At 41.4% G+C, this 19,468-nt stretch overlaps 1 protein-coding gene across 1 annotated transcript in view; it reads left to right on the top strand.

Moving 5' to 3' along the window:
- The first annotated feature begins 2,691 nt into the window (after positions 1-2,691).
- Positions 2,692-19,468, top strand: part of afg3l1 (AFG3-like AAA ATPase 1) — a 29,137-nt gene continuing 12,360 nt past the window's right edge. Inside the window, exons 1-10 of the mRNA XM_080736610.1 lie at positions 2,692-2,928; positions 5,293-5,383; positions 5,671-5,762; positions 7,587-7,736; positions 8,798-8,872; positions 10,934-11,058; positions 13,240-13,510; positions 16,536-16,673; positions 17,083-17,236; positions 17,814-17,921. Coding sequence (XP_080592736.1) covers positions 2,800-2,928; positions 5,293-5,383; positions 5,671-5,762; positions 7,587-7,736; positions 8,798-8,872; positions 10,934-11,058; positions 13,240-13,510; positions 16,536-16,673; positions 17,083-17,236; positions 17,814-17,921 — 1,333 coding nt within the window. The 5' untranslated portion in view covers positions 2,692-2,799. The remainder of the gene's footprint in view (positions 2,929-5,292; positions 5,384-5,670; positions 5,763-7,586; positions 7,737-8,797; positions 8,873-10,933; positions 11,059-13,239; positions 13,511-16,535; positions 16,674-17,082; positions 17,237-17,813; positions 17,922-19,468) is intronic.

The raw sequence follows: 19,468 nt of genomic DNA on the forward strand, positions 1-19,468 counted from the left end.
GCTATATATGGAGCTGCATGTTGCTGTGGTGTCATATGTTGTGGTGACAACAATAACAACAACAACTCCAATGAGTCTCGCATCCGTGCAAAAATGTTGATGTCCAGGGCATGGTCAAAGCTGCATGCCTGCTTGTTGTTTTAACAGGTAGGCTGTGAATAGGTGGTTTCTGCAGCATAGAGCGCCACACCAGTCATTATTTGATACATCTGGGAGCCCATCGTCAAATTAAAACCAGCGCCCTCTCTATTTCGTTCTACTGCACAGCATCAGAGAATCTGAGAGATTTATCTTTGATATACATTGTGACAAAACAGGGCACATTCACAGCAAGTTTATTTTGTAGCACATTTCAACTGACTAACCAGTGCAAGACTCTTAATACAAGTCACATTGATTGATTGATTGATTGATTGTATTAATTTTTGTACCATGTGTTCACAATTATTGAAACAGTAACAAATATGTATTCAAAGGCAAGAAGCTAAAATGGCTTAAAAAGGCCTCTACCCATATTAATTAAGCAAGTGCAACATGATTGCAAAAAACAGAGAAAAAAAACAACTAAAAAACAACTAAAAAACAATAAGCAAACATAGTTGGCATGCATGATTATATGTTTACAAAAGACATGATTATGTTACAAAATGTCACATTTAGCCACATATAGTTGATTTTGATTGATTGATTGATTGATTGATTGATTGATTGATTGATTGATTGATGTGTTACCCATGTTCTAACTACACTACTGGTTATGTTCATCACATACAGTATAGTACCCACAATGTCAGGGTTTGTTCTACTCCTCTCTCTACATCCACAAAGATGGGAAACTGCCATGCTTCAAGGGGTTCTGAAAGCAGGATGGATCTCTTTACCAGATCTGTACAATAGCATGTTTTAAATATAGCTGCAAGCAGCGATAAAGTGGCCAAGCCATAAAAATTCGGAAAGGGAAAAAGCGGCGGAAAAAAGCAGGAAAAAGCAAGAAAAGTGGGAAAATAAATAAAAGAAACACTGGAAGCAGTGAGCACAGAGCACTGAGAACAGGTCTACGGCAGGTAAGTTAGGTTTTTTTTGGCCTGGTGGCTCTATAATAGGCCAAAGTGAAAAGGGTGCCACGCTTTCTTGGGCCTTTCACGGCAATCGGACACTGCATGCGGGATTTGAGGCATTTTGTTCCAAAAATGTGTTTTGCAAAAGTTGACCTGCTGGCCAATAATGTGAGAAGGGTGGCATCTGTTCCTTGGCCTATAGTGGGAATGTGTGTGCAAAATTTCACACACATAGCAGGTTGCATTCATGATTTGAGTTTGTGAAATTAGTTTTTGTGCAACAAATCGATTTTTTGTTATTTCCATTGGTAAAGGGGAAAAGAAGGGGGGGGGGGGGGGCAAAGGGGAAACCAATGATCTATAACAGGGGTCTTCAACGTTTTCAGGCCAAGGACCCCTTAGCTGAGAGAGAGATGAAGCAGGGACCCCCAGATTCACTATAGTTTCATCGTTTGACCGCTCAATCAACAGTGTATTTGGATTCATGTCAATTTGTGTAGTAACCACTTGAACCGTGAATACTTAATAAACTTGACTTTTCACTCTGTACTTAGTGTGCTCTTTTTCCCCTCTACAGTCTACACCAAACCTCTTTGCCGAAAATAGCCGATTTTGAGCTTGTAGATCTGCTATTTTTGGCTAATGTTCTCAGAATATGGACACTAGGGTTCAAGTGTTTACTGTTTAATATAAAAAAGGGGGGAAAAAGGTTCTATCAATCAGTTTTGGTGGACCCCTGTAGTAACTCTGAGGACCCCCTAGGGGTCCCGGACCCCCTGTTGAAGACCCCTGATCTATAACATATGTAGGCCCATCATAGTACCTGAAATAAAATCAGACATTCTGACTACCGGTATATGTATGAGATGGACATTAGTTAAAGTTCCATGAAAAATACATGGACTAAGGTGCAGTGTCAGTGCATGTCATAATCAACATAAGGTAAACTGTGTCTGGCAACAGTTTTATTCCAGGAGTATCCATTAAAAACTAATGCTCTGATATGACATTTAAAAAAAGAAAACATGTATTTATGCCTACTGTCACAGTGACAGTAGGCATAAAACACTGATCTCGATCAGTGTTTTATAAAATGTGACATAACGGTTACAGTTGCATGCTGTTGCCACTGTTACTCAGCCAGCCAATCAAGAGGAGATGAGCTGTACGAGGACCCCACGGTTGTCCCTTCAACGCTCACACGTAATGAAGAGACCTTTTAAAATGCTGTTATCATTTCTCGACCCTGAAATAACTCAAAATCATTTTTAACTCTTTCATTCAAACGAAAAATGCTCCGACGTCGATAAAGGTCAACTACAAAGAAGCGTAAACAGTTAATATTTATCAGGCACATGGAAAGGAAGCCGCTCCGGTCCTTTCTTATACCCTATCATGACATTTCCGTAGACTGGGATCAAGTTGCTTTGCAAGATGTTGATCCGGCCTGCGTTTATGTACCGGATACAGAAACGTGTCTTGCATGTAATGTGTGCGTGTACATTAACCGGATACAGTAGGCGGGGCTTTAGACCGGATCACACTGGTTGATTCACAATAGAAACCAGGCTTCCCAAAAGCCTGCAGAAGCGAGGTTACATCAACTCTTCAATAACACACACACACAGGCTGAATGAAGCAGAGGAGAAACAAAACAACGTTACAAACCACCAGAACTACTATTCACATTAAGGTGGCGGAGGCAGGTCGGCGGCCATAGCCAGGGCAGCTAGCGGGGGGAATGTCTCTCATGATGGGTCTTCTCTCTCGGCTGGCGGCGGGGAGGAGGACGGTGCTAGCCGGGGGTCGCTGCTGCTTCACAGCCGCCTCATGGAGCTCCCTGCCCGGGCATGGAGTCTGTGGCACCACGGTAGGTTGTTGTAATGTTATGTAATCTCTAGCTCTGGTCCATAGCTTTAGATAGAAGGAGTTCTCATTAACTCCTTCTAACGCTATGGACCAGACTAGAGCTATGCCTGAACGAGACGTTGTAGAAGTCTGATTATAAACTAGTTTTGTTTCCATTTGTGATTTTGTGTGTGTGATGATGTGATTGTTGTTTGTTGACTGACTCAAGTGAAGTTAGCTTCTTGGGCTAACGTGGGCTGTCCCCGTGGTTCTTACAGGCTGAGACCCCAGACAGGGATTTATAGATAGTTCATCTTGACCATTATTAAATGTATAAGTAAATACAACTAGTCTTGAGCAGTGGTTCTCAAATGTTGACATTTGAAGGCCTCCCCTTAACTTTGACAGTGTAGTCTACAGATGATCATTTGTACACCGTCAAAGTTACAGACTTGTATGTATAGGTCAATTTAGATCCCCACAAAAGGAACCATAGAGAGTCCCTGAAATCCACTGGTCTAGAGAACGTAGACAAATGGTTGTTAAGATTGTACTGATATCTCTATGCCCACTGTACAATAGACACACATCACATGACAGTCCATAATCAGACAACAACAATCTATAATTTGATTGGGGTCCCACTGTCCCAGATCGTACCCATTTACCCAATTGAAGGTCCTTGACTAGAAAGAGGTGTTGATAATCACTGGGGTATCCCACTCTAAAGGCAAAACACACAGGCGCCTTGACTGGAATTTTACATCTACAAACTCTTTAGTTTCTCCTTTGGATTGGCAGTTAGATTGTTGGTCTATAACTTAGTGTTGTAACTGAACAAAGATGACCATCAAACCGGACATGCCTTCTTAAATTATGCTCATACTGTAGTATGTAACCTTGCCCTGTGTTTTGTTTACATATCAAAACAATAAATAAATATATGTTTTACCCAGCAGTCATCAGCCGCTGGAGCAGTGTGTGTAGTGATTACCTGCAGAAACACATTGCCCTCTTGCTGTATTTTGGTGTTTTCATTGTTTTGGTGTTTTCACTGAGTGTTTAAACTTGTGGTGGTCCCAAAAACAACTAGAACTGCACTGTGTTGAGGTGCCAACTTGCTACTTGTGCACAAGTATACTAAGTTGTGCGCCAGCAAAGCGCGCATTCACTGGTGAATGGTGATGCCAGTGACATCACCACCACTGGCATCACCAGGAAGTAATGAATGAAGTATTGGAATGTGTCTGTCAGTAAGTCCAACCTGCTCCACTCCAGGCTCCTGACTCGCATCTAGTCCCAGTTCGATCCCAGGCTCCCCCAGAGTTAATGTACTGCACTGACTTTGACCTCTAAGGTCCTTCCAGGGAGGGTGTTTTTTTGTGCGTCTTGCCGCATCACCCTTTCTTGTTTATTTTTATTCTTTTTTGCTAGTTGTTTTTATCGCTCTGACCTTTGGACACTGCACTATTAGGTTGTGTTAGTAGTTTTCTTTTAGTATTTCTGCTTGTGTTTGACATGATGTAGAGATACTTGTTGCACTAACTAGCATTGACTGTATGGTCACTTTGATTTGGGCACTGTATTATTTTTTGATAGTCGTGCTTTAAGACACTTTATGTATATATATTATTCGTTCCCTTTCCTGTTGTACCTTGCTCTTACTGTACTTACTGTACTCTGTACTCTGTTCTTGTTTTTTCTTTTTATCTTTTTCATACTTCTCTGTAACTTTGTAAATAACCTTATACTGCTGTGCTGCCTCTGGGCAACAAATTTTCCCCCTTGGGATAATAAAGGTATCTATCTATCTATCTATCTATGTCCAAGTGTCCTTGAGCAAGACACCGAACCCCTAATTGCTCCCGAAGAGCAGGTTGGAGTAGTCTTGCATGGTTTCCTCCGCCATCGGTGTGTGAATGTAATGCAGAATCATTGTAAATCGCTTTGGATCAAGGAACTATATAAATGCACCGTCTGTTTGTTTATCTAAAACATCTATCAGTTTCACCCTTTGTAAATGTGTCTACATAACAAAATCAATACATACACATTGTTTACCCAGCATTATCCTCTCCTATATTACCAGCACTCATTGGCCACTGGAGTAGTGGGTACCAGCAGAAAGTAGCACATTGTTGTTACTTGCGCCCGTCAGAAAAGCGAGGCGCAAGTATTGCGTTCAGTTAGTTCAGTTAGATGTTTTTTTTTTGTCTGTGGCAAACATAATAACACTAATATAATATATATATATATATATATATATATATATATATATATATATATATATATTTAAGGCACTTAAGAAAAGGCGCAAGTTTGCTCCTCGTCAGAGGTGCAGTCTTGTTGTTTTTTGTTCTAATTGTGGGTGCATGTTGTCTTTCAGAATGTCTCTCTCACCCCATCAAAGTTTTTGTCCTACTGTCAGAGACGCTACTCGGCTCGAGGGCGGTTTTATTCCACCGAGGCACCCAAAGGTACAGTAGGAGCTACCGGATGTTCACAATGGAACCGATAAAACAATAACAATAATGATACAAGTGATATCTTGTCTGGTTTCCTCAAGCACAGTTATGTCTTGTTTTGTATACCAATTATCCAGCCAGACTTATTTCTTTATTTCTTTTTGGTGATATTTCATTATAAGCCTGTAGGAAGATGGTTTCATGATTCATCTGCCAGTTGCCTCTCTTGGTATTTTGTTATTTGCCTGTGTCGGTGTGCAGATAATGCTTTAATTTTGAGCTAAACGTGCAACCTGCAGATGGGAAGAGCAAGGAGTCCAGCGGTGGAGGAGGGAGGTCAGGTGGAGGGAAGAGAGGAGGAGGTAAAGACTGGTGGAGCCGCATGCAGAAGGTAGGTGTCAGTGTCAACCATCTCTTCACAAGCATGGGATGTCTGATTCTTATGAAAATCACACACGTCAAATAACTGATGATCTAATAAGCATGTAGTAGGCTGTTTTCTTTGTGTGACACTGGGTGTTAAAGGAGTAGTTCACCCCCAAAATGACTTTTTTTCTATTGATGACTCATGCCATGGAGAGTAGAGTTCAATAATATTTTTTGGTTTTTGTCACATAACTAAGACAAAAAATTGATTAGAGTAAACTTACCCCCATTGATTCCGGTTGGGACCCGTTTCAAAACGGGTCCCCATCCGGAACAAATGGGGGTACATTTATTGTTATCACATTTTTGTCTTAGGAATGCGACAAAAAACTAAAAATATTATTGAACTCTACTCTCCATGGCATGAGTCATCAATAGAAAAATGTCATTTTGGGGGTGAACTACTCCTTTAATATGTATAAATGAGGCTTTAGTTGCGTACGTGCACGCACATAAACTCTAATACCTACTGTAAGCGATTGTTTTCGTACACGATGCCTTGTTTGCCCGGCTTGTGATTGGCTGAACAGGAGGTAGGGAGCGCTCCGCTGTGTTCACTTGGACCGCGCGGAGGTGCCGAAAGTCGGGGGGGACAAAGATTTACGATTCAGTCCTTATCGGGTCTGATTTGGCTCAAGCGGACTTCGCAACGCTCAACACGGCGACTTGCTCGCCTTAGCTCGCTTTATACTTTTTACTTTATTTGTTTATTTAGACAGGACAGTACCAGTTCATGGACACAGAGATTATGACATATTGCATTATACAACATACAAGATCCTAGTGTAAACCAGCCGGAGTTAGCTTAAAGCTAAATTTCATCCGTTGTCCTCAGAACATAAAACAAGAAACAAAAAACAAAAAGCTTGGTGGTGTCTCACGTGGATCAAGTCCGCTTGAGACGGCCGCGCCTACGTCGTCTCCACCGAAAACAAGCGCTCCCTTACAAGGCATCGTGTACGAAAACAATAACCGCCTACAGTATGGCAGTGATCACAGCGAGATGGGTCGCTACAGGTCAATGTTGCCAAGTCTACTTATTAGAACCACCTTGGGCTTGTTTTTCTGTAAAGTCGCTTGTCAATATTGGTAGTTGGGTCACAGTTGTTGTTTTGTTGGGATTATTTCTAAAGTGACGTTGCATATTTGGGCTTTCCTCCTAGATGTTGCCCCTCTAAGGCCCAAATATAGAAATACTTGAAATAAAAAATTGAAAAAAATCAGATGGTGTTGTAGGAGTCCTAATAAGAGGAAAATGGAATGTTTTTTTTCAAAAAAAAGTTTTTGTAAGGTTTTATAGCCATAAATCATAAATCATGCTCTAATTTACATATGGGAGATATTTGTCACAATAATAACATATGTACATGTTCTAGACATTCTAATGATCACCAAAAAAAATAGTACAGGCATTTTTGTGAGGAATAGCTTCCATGAAAAAGTGAGATGATGTTCGTCAAAACTCTGGAATGTCTGCGGGTGTGGCGGGTGTGAATGTCAGCCCCTGTGGGGGGTATTTATATGCAAATATTGTGGCCAATGGCATTGTAATACTAAACAATAGAATCCAATGGTGATGTTTAGGTGGTAGGGGGAGCTAAAATAAAATGATTTAAACCTTTTTTTGGATAAAATACAAACGTTGTAATATTACAACAGTGGGCCTTAGAGGGTTAAACCGGTGTTTCTCAAACATATTCATGTCTCAAGGACACCCAAATTAATGTGTGTTTGTCTGCGGACTGAAGATATTTTCTCTGAAAATGATCCCTTACCTCCTCGTGTGCAGGGTGATATCCCGTGGGATGAGAAGGATTTCCGGTACCTGGCCATCGCCGCGGCAGGCATCTCCTCTTCCTTCCTCTACTTGTACTTCCGAGACACCGGCAGGGAGATTACCTGGAAGGACTTTGTGCATCGCTACCTCGGCAGAGGCATGGTGAGAAGTAGGGATTATCCACATCAACCCTGGCCTCCCTAATCTTGACATGTTGTAGGCAAACATTCAGTGAAAATAGCAGATCAACAAGCTTGCAACCCGGTTGCGAGCTTGTTGATCTGCTATTTCCGCTGAAGATCTTTGGTGTAAAAGAAAGGGATCACGGTCAAACAAGTATATAGGAGGGTTTAAATGGTTTAAATAAAATTACAAAAAGAAAAAAAGAAAAACATGATTTGGTCTGATAGTAGGCAAACATGAAATAGCATAAATCAAGAAAATAATTGCATTTTTATCCCACCTCCACCCTATTGGACAAATAATGAAGAATCCAAGATAACAAGCAGTTTCAGGATAAAATAAATAAAACAATTTGTCCATAAACAATTAACTGCCGTGAGCGGTGTGAGGTCTTTGATATCCTCAGCTTCTTGATTCATAAATAGTCGTTAGATTTTGATTCATCCTACTTTAACAACGGTAATGTGATCTTACGACATATCAAAACAATAACATGCAATTGACAGTTTACCATGAGAAATGTCACAGCTTGTCTGTGTCCGTGTAGACGTGTATGTATGTATGTACACTGTGGTTCTATGGGTTTGTCGCTCTTGACATCATGCTCTGGCTTGCTGTCCCTTTTATGCCCAATACATGGAGATCGCTGATGTCATCACGAGTCACACTTGCAAATTAATTACGTCCTTGTCCGTTTTATGTCCATATATGGAGATCCCTGTCCCGATGTCATCAATATTAAGGGCATATCTGGGAATGCCCATATTTGGTAATACCCATATATGGGCATGTTCTGACATCACATTGTTGACTATCATGCAGGGGTCTCCATATATGGGTAGTTGGTCTGATATACATCACTGGCCAGATGGCCAAGAATTGGTACGACCTCGCCTTTAGGGTGAGGTCGCATGTTGCCCTGATGCGTCTTACTTGCACTAGTATAAGTATGTATACAGTGTAATAGCTACTGTATAAAATGATATAAGTATGTTGTTAATGTGTGTGTTCTCTTTCCTATACTGTTGTGTTTTCACCAGGTTGACCGTCTGGAGGTTGTCAACAAACAGTATGTACGAGTCATTCTGGTGCCAGGAGCTGATGCCTCAGAGGGGGTGTGTGGATGCATGATTTAAATGTGTTTTCTTACACATACAGTCAGGGTTCCCACGGTCATGAAATTCCTGGAAATACTGTATTTTGAAATTAGAAAAATATTTTTCCAGTACTGGAAAAGTTTGGGAATTGATCAAGGGTCCTGGAAGGTCCTGGAAAAAATGCCTATGCCTTGTCTTTGGTTATTGATTTTGTTAATACCTCTGAAATGACAAATTAAACATTGGCCAAATTGTCAGTATATAGAGGCAGAAATTGTGAAAATAGCAGATCTAGATCGGCCTCTGAAATGACAAATTAAACATTGGCCAAATTGTCAGTATATAGAGGCAGAAATTGTGAAAATAGCAGATCTACATGCTCACAACGTGAGCATGTAGATCGGCTATTTTCACAATAAAACCGTGTTATACAAAATTCCTCAACTCTCTTCAAATGTGATTATTTCGGGGGTTACGGCCTGAAAGTTTGAGAACCACTGGCATACACTACCTGTCTTTGGGTATTGCACATAGGAGTAAGCAACTTGTTTTTGAGCTGAATTATGAACGACCCCTTACAGATCTGTAACTCAGAGTGTACAAATGGAACCAAATGGACCCTTAAAACCCTCTAGCACCCACTGTTGTAATATTACAATGTTTGTATTTTATCCAAAAAAAGGTTTAAATCATTATTTTAGCTCCCCCTACCACCTAAACATCACCATTGGATTCTATTGTTTAGTATTACAATGCCATTGGCCACAATATTTGCATATAAATACCCCCCACAGAGGCTGACAGTCACACCCGCCACAGAGGCTGACATTCCAGAGTTTTGACGAAGCTTTCACTGAAGCTATTCCTCTTTTGGTGATCATTAGAATGTCTAGAACATGTACATATGATGATATTGTGAAAAATATCCCCCATATGTAAATCGGAGCATGATTTATGATTTATGGCTATATATAGAGCATCGCAGTTGAAGCCCCACCCCGTCCTCACTCTGGTGTCGGAAGCGTTTTCCCCATTAATTTCTTCCATAGACATTTCATAAAGTATTTATTTAAACGTTTTTAAGCCTCAGACAGAGCCACCTCGGCTGGAGAGGATTCATGACAATATTATTATTTTTTTATCAGAAAGCTGAAAAAAAGGGCAGGGTACAAGACTGTGTACATCATTATTTAAAACATTGCAGAAACTACACTCTCGGAATGCATTGCGAATGACACTTGTTTTCCTGAAATATATCCCTAAATCACGCTCAGTTTAGTTATCCAGGCCAGCATATGGCCTGACATGTAGTGATATTCATCTCTGTGGACGCTCTTATCGTCCTCTTTAACATCATATTTGTAAAAGAAAGACGATCGCTCACGGAGTTCTGCTGAAGTGCAATAATCCGCCGGGAAGACAGGGGGCAGTAAGCTACTTCCGCGGTAACCGCAAGATACATGAAAGAAGAAGAAGAAGCTAGACCAATCACAGACGTCGATTTCACCGGGTGTACATTTTTAGCAGCATGGGTAATGCAGTTCTTCTCCGTGCGATCTTGATTAAAACGTGTTTTTACTAAAACTAGAGTGATTGCATATATACTCGGGGGTTCTACAGGAGCATATAGAACCATTTTACAACCACCAGCCTAGTGGTAAGTGTACATTGAATTGCTACGACTTTGTGGCTCATAATGAAAAATCCTATGGTGAAAATGAATGGGCTGCTTAACCACCGACACCTCACTGCGATGCTCTATAAAACCTTACAGAAACATTTTTTTGAAGAAAAAAAACATTACATTTTCCTCTGATTAGGACTCCTACAACACCATCAGATTTATTTTTTAATTTTTAATTTCAAGTATTTCTATTTTTGGGTCTTAGAGGGTTATGGGTTCATTTTGTTCCATTTGTACACTCTCAGAGTTAATGATGTCCTTGAAATAGAAAAGCATTTGAGAGATGAGGACTGCAATTGCAAAAATAAGTTTCAGGCTTTATTTCAGGCATCGTGAGTTTTCTTAAACGACTGGCGTTTTTCCAACGCTGTTTATTATCGTCTCCCCCCTCCCAGAGCTATGTGTGGTTCAACATAGGGAGCGTGGACACCTTTGAGCGGAACCTGGAGGCTGCTCACATGGAGCTGGGGCTGGAGCCGTCGCATAGAGCAGCTGTGGTGTACAGCTCTGAGAGTGATGGGTATGTGTGTGTACTCTCTTCTCTCTCTGTCACAGTCCATTATTACAGGGTTCCCACGGTCATGAAATTCCTGGAAATATTTTGAAATTAGAAAAACATTTTTCCAGTACTGGATTTTGGAATTGATCAAGAATTGACCAGGAAGGTCCTGGAAAAAATAGCTATGCATTTTCTTTGGTTATGGGCCAAATTGTCAAATATTAGTGTCAGAAATTTTGAAAATAGGCGAACGCGAGGCGTTGTGAGCATGTAGATCAGCTATTTTCACAATAGAACTGTGTTATACAAAATTCCTCAACTCTCAGTCAGGGTGGGGGTCCCCAGTTCAAATATGATTATTTTGGGGGTCACGGCCCGAAAAGGTTGAGAACCACTGGCATACACTGCCTGTCTTTGGGCATTGCACATATAGGAGTAAGCGACTTGTTATTGAGCTGAATTATTGTTATATAGCCCTGGAAATTGGGTTAAATATTCTGGAAAAGTTTTGGAAATTTTTTGGAAATGTATTTGTAAAAATGTGTGGGAACCCTGTTATTACATAATCGCCTGATCGCAATGATTTTAGATAACGGCAATTATGTCCTTATAATAGTTTTCGTTATTATAATTATACTTGTCATAATCCATTCCATGCTTAAAAAAATGCACGGCAGAAAGGTGTCTATGAACACAGCCCCTAAGTCAGTGTTGATGTCAAATTATGTAAACAAAATAAATGCTAGGTCACCCAAATTATGAATACAGAGACGGTTTACTTAGACAATCCTGTGGGTTGGTGTGCACGGGTGGATCTGTGAGAGAATGCATGCCAAGCAGATATTTAGCATTTTGTTTTCATATCTGTCATGTTCTGCGGAAGGAAATTACTTGAAATAAATAAGTGTAGCAATAACCTTATACTGTAGAGCAATACCACTAAGACTCCCTAAATCGGGAGATAAACAACCGTCAGGTCGCATACACAAAATTTAGAAGGCAATGGTAGCCAATCAGGAGGGAATATGGGAAATGGGACAGATCCATGTTGATGACATGACTTTAGAGATGCTGTGTACCGCTTTGCGTGATCTTAGGGAAAAATATGTTGGAGCAGTGTCCAAAAATTTGTTTTGGATGAATCGGCCTCATGGTGGTGCTAGAAGAGGGGCATGTGAGAAATGAGGGGTGGAGGTTGTGCTTTGGCAGCCAAGGAGTGTGTGCAAAGTTTGGCATGGATAGGGGCACCGTTGCCCCTACTCATATTATGAGTAGCGGAAAAGTGTGACGTGACGGACAGACTGACTGCTGACTGACTGACTGACAGACAACCGGCAGTGATTGAGCTGTGCAGCATGTCAGAAGTAATTGTCACTTGAAAATGACGCTTCACAGAGCGAGGAGCATTCCCATTTCTCAAAGTTATGTCAAATAATGACATTAACAGGAAATAATAGTCACCGGAATATTGATGTTCATCTGTACCAATAGTACATAATTGTATCTTTAACACTAGCTTGTTGATCGGCTATTCTTCACTATACAATATTTAAAAAGAAACGCATACTCAATAAACCCATTGAGATGGAGAATGCCTCTCTGTCATGTAACCACTTTAAACATAATTTTTCATACTTTGGCTATTCAAAAATAGCAGATACAAGCACATAGCACGGCACTATGAGCTTGTAGATCTGCTATCTTTGAAAAACCTTGAAAATGTATGCAGATCTCGTAGATCTGCTATTTTTGAAAAACCCTGAACATATAGGTCTGCGGTCAAATACATATAATTCTAGGGGTCCTTGACATTAAAAACTTTGAGCACCACAGATAAAGAAATAGGTTAAAAAAATCACACCCAATGTGAAGTGAGCGGTGGTCGTGCTTGCATAACATCTTCAGACTAGGATTTAAGTCTAGGATGTACAGGCTATGCTACACACACACATTTTGCTATATGGCAAAACGCTGAGGAAAAAGGCTACAGACATACGACATATGACATCACTAGACAAACATGATGCTACGCACACACATTTTACTATGGCAAAACGCTGAGGAAAAAGGCTACGGACACAAGCACAGCCACTTATAGGAGCGGTTTGCACCGCTCAAAAAATGGAACAATCGCTATGAAAATAATGTATAGTAGCAGCCACATTCTAGTGTCGCCAATCATCATTCCCTTTTTATTTACAGTTCATTTTTGATGAGCATGATCCCAACCCTGCTGGTGATTGGCTTCCTGCTCTTCACCCTGCGGCGGGGGCCAATGGGAGGGGGCGCCGGGGGCGGGAGGGGCGGGCCCTTCAGCATGAGCGAGTCCACGGCCAAGATGATGAAGGACAACATAGACGTCAAGTTCAAGGACGTGGCCGGCTGCGAGGAGGCCAAGCTGGAGATCCTGGAGTTTGTCAACTTCCTGAAGAACCCCCAGCAGTACCAGGACCTGGGAGCAAAGATACCTAAGGTAATTAACATGTTAATTAGTATAGTACCAGGACCTGGGAGCAAATATACCTAAGGTAATTAACATGTTAATTAGTATAGTACCAGGACCTGGGAGCAAATATACCTAAGGTAATTAACATGTTAATTAGTATAGTACCAGGACCTGGGAGCAAATATACCTAAGGTAATTAACATGTTAATTAGTATAGTACCAGGACCTGGGAGCAAATATACCTAAGGTAATTAACATGTTAATTAGTATAGTACCAGGACCTGGGAGCAAATATACCTAAGGTAATTAACATGTTAATTAGTATAGTACCAGGACATGGGAGCAAAGATACCTAAGGTAATTAATAACATGTTAATTAGTATAGTACCAGGACCTGGGAGCAAAGATACCTAAGGTAATTAACATGTTAATTAGTATAGTACCAGGATCTGGGAGCAAATATACCTAAGGCAATTAACATGTTAATTAGTATAGTACCAGGACCTGGGAGCGAAGATACCTAAGGTAATTAACATGTTAATTAGTATAGTACCAGGACCTGGGAGCAAATATACCTAAGGTAATTAACATGTTAATTAGTATAGTACCAGGACCTGGGAGCAAATATACCTAAGGTAATTAACATGTTAATTAGTATAGTACCAGGACCTGGGAGCAAATATACCTAAGGTAACTAGAGATACTGTTCCTACAAAACAGTGTGGGCTCGCTTGTAAAAAACAAGAAACAGTACTTATTTTAAACTCTTGTTTGGTGTCATTGTGACATCATATCATATCGACATATTAGGAATATCGAATATGTGGCAAAAATATACGGCAGAACTCATTATATATTTCCCCCCAAAGGTGACGTGTTAATTGTCATGTGAAGCTCAACCAATACCCCAGCTAACACCACTCCCAGATTTTCCACACCTCAATTACACCTCATTGGCTAAGGGCCCTGCCTTTATACTGTCTGCGACAGAACTCAAATACAATCATGCCACCTCATTGGCTAGTGGCTCTGCCTTTCTACTGTCTGCGGCGGAAAATGCCAACTATCTGCGGCGGAAATATGCGGCAGAACTCACTCTATAAATAATGAGGATAAAATAGTGTTCTCGCCTTCGGCGAGCCCACAATGATAGATCAGTACCAGGACTATTGATTATGGATAAATAGTATTTTAAGTATATGGTAGTACCATTGATCCAAGCTGGAACACAATCGATTGTTTGATCATTAAAATAAACAGGCTCTGAAAATGCACATTACACACGTCATGTTTGAAGTCGATCAGTCATACGGTTCTTGAGATATGTGAAGGACAGGCACACAGAAACACACTCACTGAGATTATGTGCATTTATAGATACAGATGGAACGTGGCCTTTGTGAAGGCCATGTTTCTGCATTCAGGGTTCCCACGGTCATGAAATTCCTGGAAATATTTTGAAATTAGAAAAATATTTTTTCAGTACTACTAGTAATTTATCAAGGGTCCTGGGAAGGTCCTGGAAAAAATAGCTATGCATTGTCTTTGGTTATTGATTTTGTTAATACCTCTAAAATGACAAATTAAACATGAGCCAAATTGTCAAATATTAGAGGCAGAAATTGTGAAAATAGCTGATCTACATGCTCACGCGAGGCGTTGTGAGCATGTAGATCTGCTATTTTCACAATAGAACCGTGTTATACAAAATTCCTCAACTCTTAGTGCTCGTCAGGGTGGGGGGTCCCCATTTAAAATATGATTATTTCGGGGGCCACGGCCTGAAAAGGTTGAGAACCACTGGCCTGTCTTTGGGCATTGCGCATAGGAGTAAGCGACCTGTTATTGAGCCGAATTATTGTTGTATAGTCCTGGAAATTGGGTTAAATATTCCGGAAAAGTTTTGGAAATGAATTGGTTAAGATGTGTGGGAACCCTGTGCATTCAGAAACGGGGAGGAGAGGTTGGCGTGCCACTGGCCTTATCCGTAGCAAACCAGGGGTCCTCGTTTGAGAAGCAGTGATTGCCAATCTCACCTAAATAGGGCTGCAGCGGCCCTGCCGGCAAGTAACGAGCAACGCCAAGAGAGCTAGCTCCCTCGAAGGAGCAGGTCACAACCGGGGTCGCTACGCTACACTACCCCCTCTTTCAGAAGTGCGTACTTCCCTGCCCTCATGGAGTCCCTCATGCAAGGGCACACTCCACCAGTCCTCAAACCACTTCTGACATCAATGTAACGTTCTGCGGGCCAAGCTGGAATCCAACCCTGGTCTCCAGCTCTGCAGACCAGCAGTAACAACCTAGCCTGATTTCAGACTCTACGCTGGGGCTTGAGTCTGAACCTGTCTCCATTCTATTTGATTGAAAAGGGGAGGGGATTTAAAATTTGAAATTCCCAATCACAAGAGATCTGGTGGGAGGGGTTGTGTTTGACTTTTGCACACAAAACATTCCCTCCTCCCCCTCCCCTCAATGACATGCACCAAACAGGTCATTGTCTTTGATGTTTCATTGATTAGAGAGAATCACTAACGAGCTATTCGACACTTGTATGGCTCAATCAATGACTGCAGTTCGGAGCCCTTTTGAAGTTCAGAGGGAGCAATTAAGAACTCTGGTGAGCCACGCAGCCACCCCTCCCTCCACTGTTTCTGTTGATTTTCAAAAGTTAGACGCGCCCCTCCTCCGCATTGCATTGATTTCATTGGTCGGTTTCGGTCGGTTTGAGAAGCTTTCGGTAGCAAGAGACACGTCATATGACACATCCAGACCAAGAGATGCAGTTCACTCAGAGAGTGGGCGGGTCTATTGGCTGGAGCCAGGCTAGTAACAACCAACACCAAGAGAGCTGCAGTAGCTCCCTTGAAGCAGCGAGTTGCGGCCAGGTCTTTTGTGGGGTCGCTACGCTATGAATGGCAAAATATCTTTATCTTTGTATTTTTCTGAAAACTTGGGTCAGGATTTAGAAGGCGTTTTTTTTTAATCAGACTCGGGTGTAAATGTGTGAATCGTCCAAAGTGCTATCAGATAACCCTAACCATCCCTGCCACAGGGAGCTATACTGTCCGGACCCCCAGGAACAGGGAAGACCCTGCTGGCCAAAGCCACCGCCGGAGAGGCCAACGTGCCCTTCATCACCGTCAACGGCTCCGAATTCCTGGAGATGTTTGTTGGTGTTGGTCCAGCCAGGGTGAGGAGGACACAACACTTGTAGCCTAACTAATTACATGTTCCAACTCACTGGTGAAGTGAGTGTTCAGGAAAATTAATGGTGTATATCGTATCATTTAATGGATCTTTTATTGACTTGCCTTAATGAAGCCGCATCTGCTTTGTTGTACGCAAGTGAGTTTTCTTTTGTTTCTTTCCAGGATGTTTTTCTTAGCTTTTCTTATTTCCTTTTTTCCTATTTGCTGGCTTTTTTTCTTGTTACTTCATTGAGAATTGAGTTTGCTGGTTGTTTATTTTTCATTGATTAATTACCTTTACCAGTGAAGAACATTGTGCTTTTTAAATTTGAAAGTGACATAACTTAGTACTCTTACTAAGTCTGTATTATGATTGTGATTTTTATTTTACTATGACCATCCCTTATAAAGGTCAGGGACATGTTTGCCATGGCGAGGAAGAACGCGCCTTGCATCCTGTTCATCGACGAGATCGACGCGGTGGGGAGGAAGAGAGGAGGAGGGAACTTTGGAGGTCAGAGCGAACAGGAGAACACTCTGAACCAGCTGCTAGTGGAGATGGACGGTGAGTCCACAACTTTGTTGTTGTTGTTCACAGGTCTTTTGTTCTATTGTTAAAGGGGCACTCCACCACTTTTCAACCTATGTTCATATAATTGGTCCTCACTCAAAAATAGCTTTTTTATTTTTTATTTTTTATTTATTTTTTCAGAGGGCTGTGGGCACTGGGCAGGTCAGAAACCCATCGTCTTGTGACATCATCGATTGCCAATCCAGCTTATAGAAACTGCAGGCTTTCTATTCCTGAAAAGTTGCAATTTTAAAGTGGAAGCCATTGTTCTCGCGATAATAAAAATCTATATATATGTTTTTCAAAAATATTGATTAAAATGTTTTTTTTTTTTTTTAAATGATGTCACACGACGATGGATTCTGAACTTCCCACAGCTCTCCTAGGAGACTTGGACTGAGTAGAATTTTTTTTTGATATTTTAGACTGTTTATTTAAATGTTTTATCTCAAACCCCGCGCTGGCTGCTTAGAACAGTACTCTAATTAATACCATTTAATTCTACATATGATTTCTGGTGTAATAATTACAATGTTGAGTAGTAAGTGACTGTCCCGTTGTTGTTTTGCAGGGTTTAACACGGTCACTAATGTGGTGGTTCTGGCTGGAACCAACAGGCCAGACATCTTGGATCCTGCCCTCATGAGACCGGGACGGTTCGACCGGCAGATCTTCATAGGTACCAGTGTTGATTTCGTCGACTAAAACTATGACGAAAAATGTTTGTCGACTGCATTTTTTTCACTGACGAAAACTAAGCTGTGATGACTAAAACTAAGACTAAATAATTTATATTGACAATTTCGTCAACAAAATAAAAACTAGACTACAACGTTAGGGAGGGACTAGTGGATCATGAGAGTCATTTTATGTTTGGTTGCTCTCAGTAGTGGGGGGATTTAAGGGGAGCAAATGCTATTTTCGTGCAAATGTGTCTTAAAGCGCAACATTTTGCACAGATGTAGCCCAGGGCTTGCTCTAATGATTTAGCTAGGGCGCCCGAGCCGACGACCTTCGGGGTCGCCACAGCGGCTAAATCAAGTTGGGCTCCCATTGACTTTCTATACAGGAGGAAAATACCCAGAAAACCTTTTTTTTTCTGGGTATTTAAGTAGGATCTGAGGGGTCTAACTAGGGGTTTGTCATGATGCTGAATCCATTGCAGGCATTTGCTTTGCACAAAAAACATTCCTTGGGCTAGAAATGGCCTCGGAAAAAGATGCACCCCGAAGGTCGCGGACTCGGGCGCCCTAGCTAAATCATTAGAGCATGCCCTGAGCTACATCTGTGCAAAATGTTGCACTTTTAGACTGATTAGCACGAGAAAAAAAAACCCTAAGGCCTACGACTAACATGAATGCTCACCCATACATGCATCGTTTTCTGAGGCCATTTCTAGCCCAAGGAATGTCTTTTGTGCAAAACAAATGCCTGCAATGGATTCAGCATCATGACAAACCCCAAGTTAGACCCCTCAGATCCTACTTAACTCATACAGTGCCTATCCCGAACTAGTTCGGGATAATTTGGGCCGTATTAACGTCCTGAGTGCCTATCCCGAACTAGTTCGGGATATCAAAATGTTTTTGTTTTTTGTAAAAAAAAAAAAAAAAATTTGAAGTTACTTTTTTTTTTGAACCCCACTATATTCTGTTTAGACGGCCCGCGAGAGCGTCGCGCCGCCGATATTTACCATCCACTCCAATGCAATCCAGGATCTTTAGAGCTCATTTTCTCTGTTCCAAGCATATCCATGAGGTGTGCAAGGTTTAATCATGGCTAAATCGCCGAAAATAGGTCTTCTAAAATGCTTGGTAGCCAATAGCTAACTTCAAGCTAACTTCATCCTGTTCCTGTAAATGAACAGAGGAAAGTGTTTTGGTGCATCATGGCTGCGCAGGGCTTGTGCATGTAACAGTGTATCTTTATGATGAATTATTTGGCCACTGGGCGCCCTCTAGTGGTGAAAGCTGGCACTGATAGGGTTAAATACACAGAAAATAAATGTTTTTCTGGGTATTTTCCTCCTGTATAGAAAGTCAATGGGAGCCCAACTTGATTTGGCCGACCCCGATGTGGCGACCCCGAAGGTCGTCGGCTCGGGCGACCGAGCTAAATCATTAGAGCAAGCCCTGGGCTATACATCTGTGCAAAATTTTGCGCTTTAAGACAAATTTGCACGAAATTAGAATTTGCTCCCCTTAAATCCCCACACTACAGGTGGTG

The sequence above is a fragment of the Nannobrachium achirus genome (assembly GCF_963921795.1).
Source record: "Nannobrachium achirus genome assembly, chromosome: 11".
In the NCBI taxonomy this organism is placed as follows: domain Eukaryota; kingdom Metazoa; phylum Chordata; class Actinopteri; order Myctophiformes; family Myctophidae; genus Nannobrachium; species Nannobrachium achirus.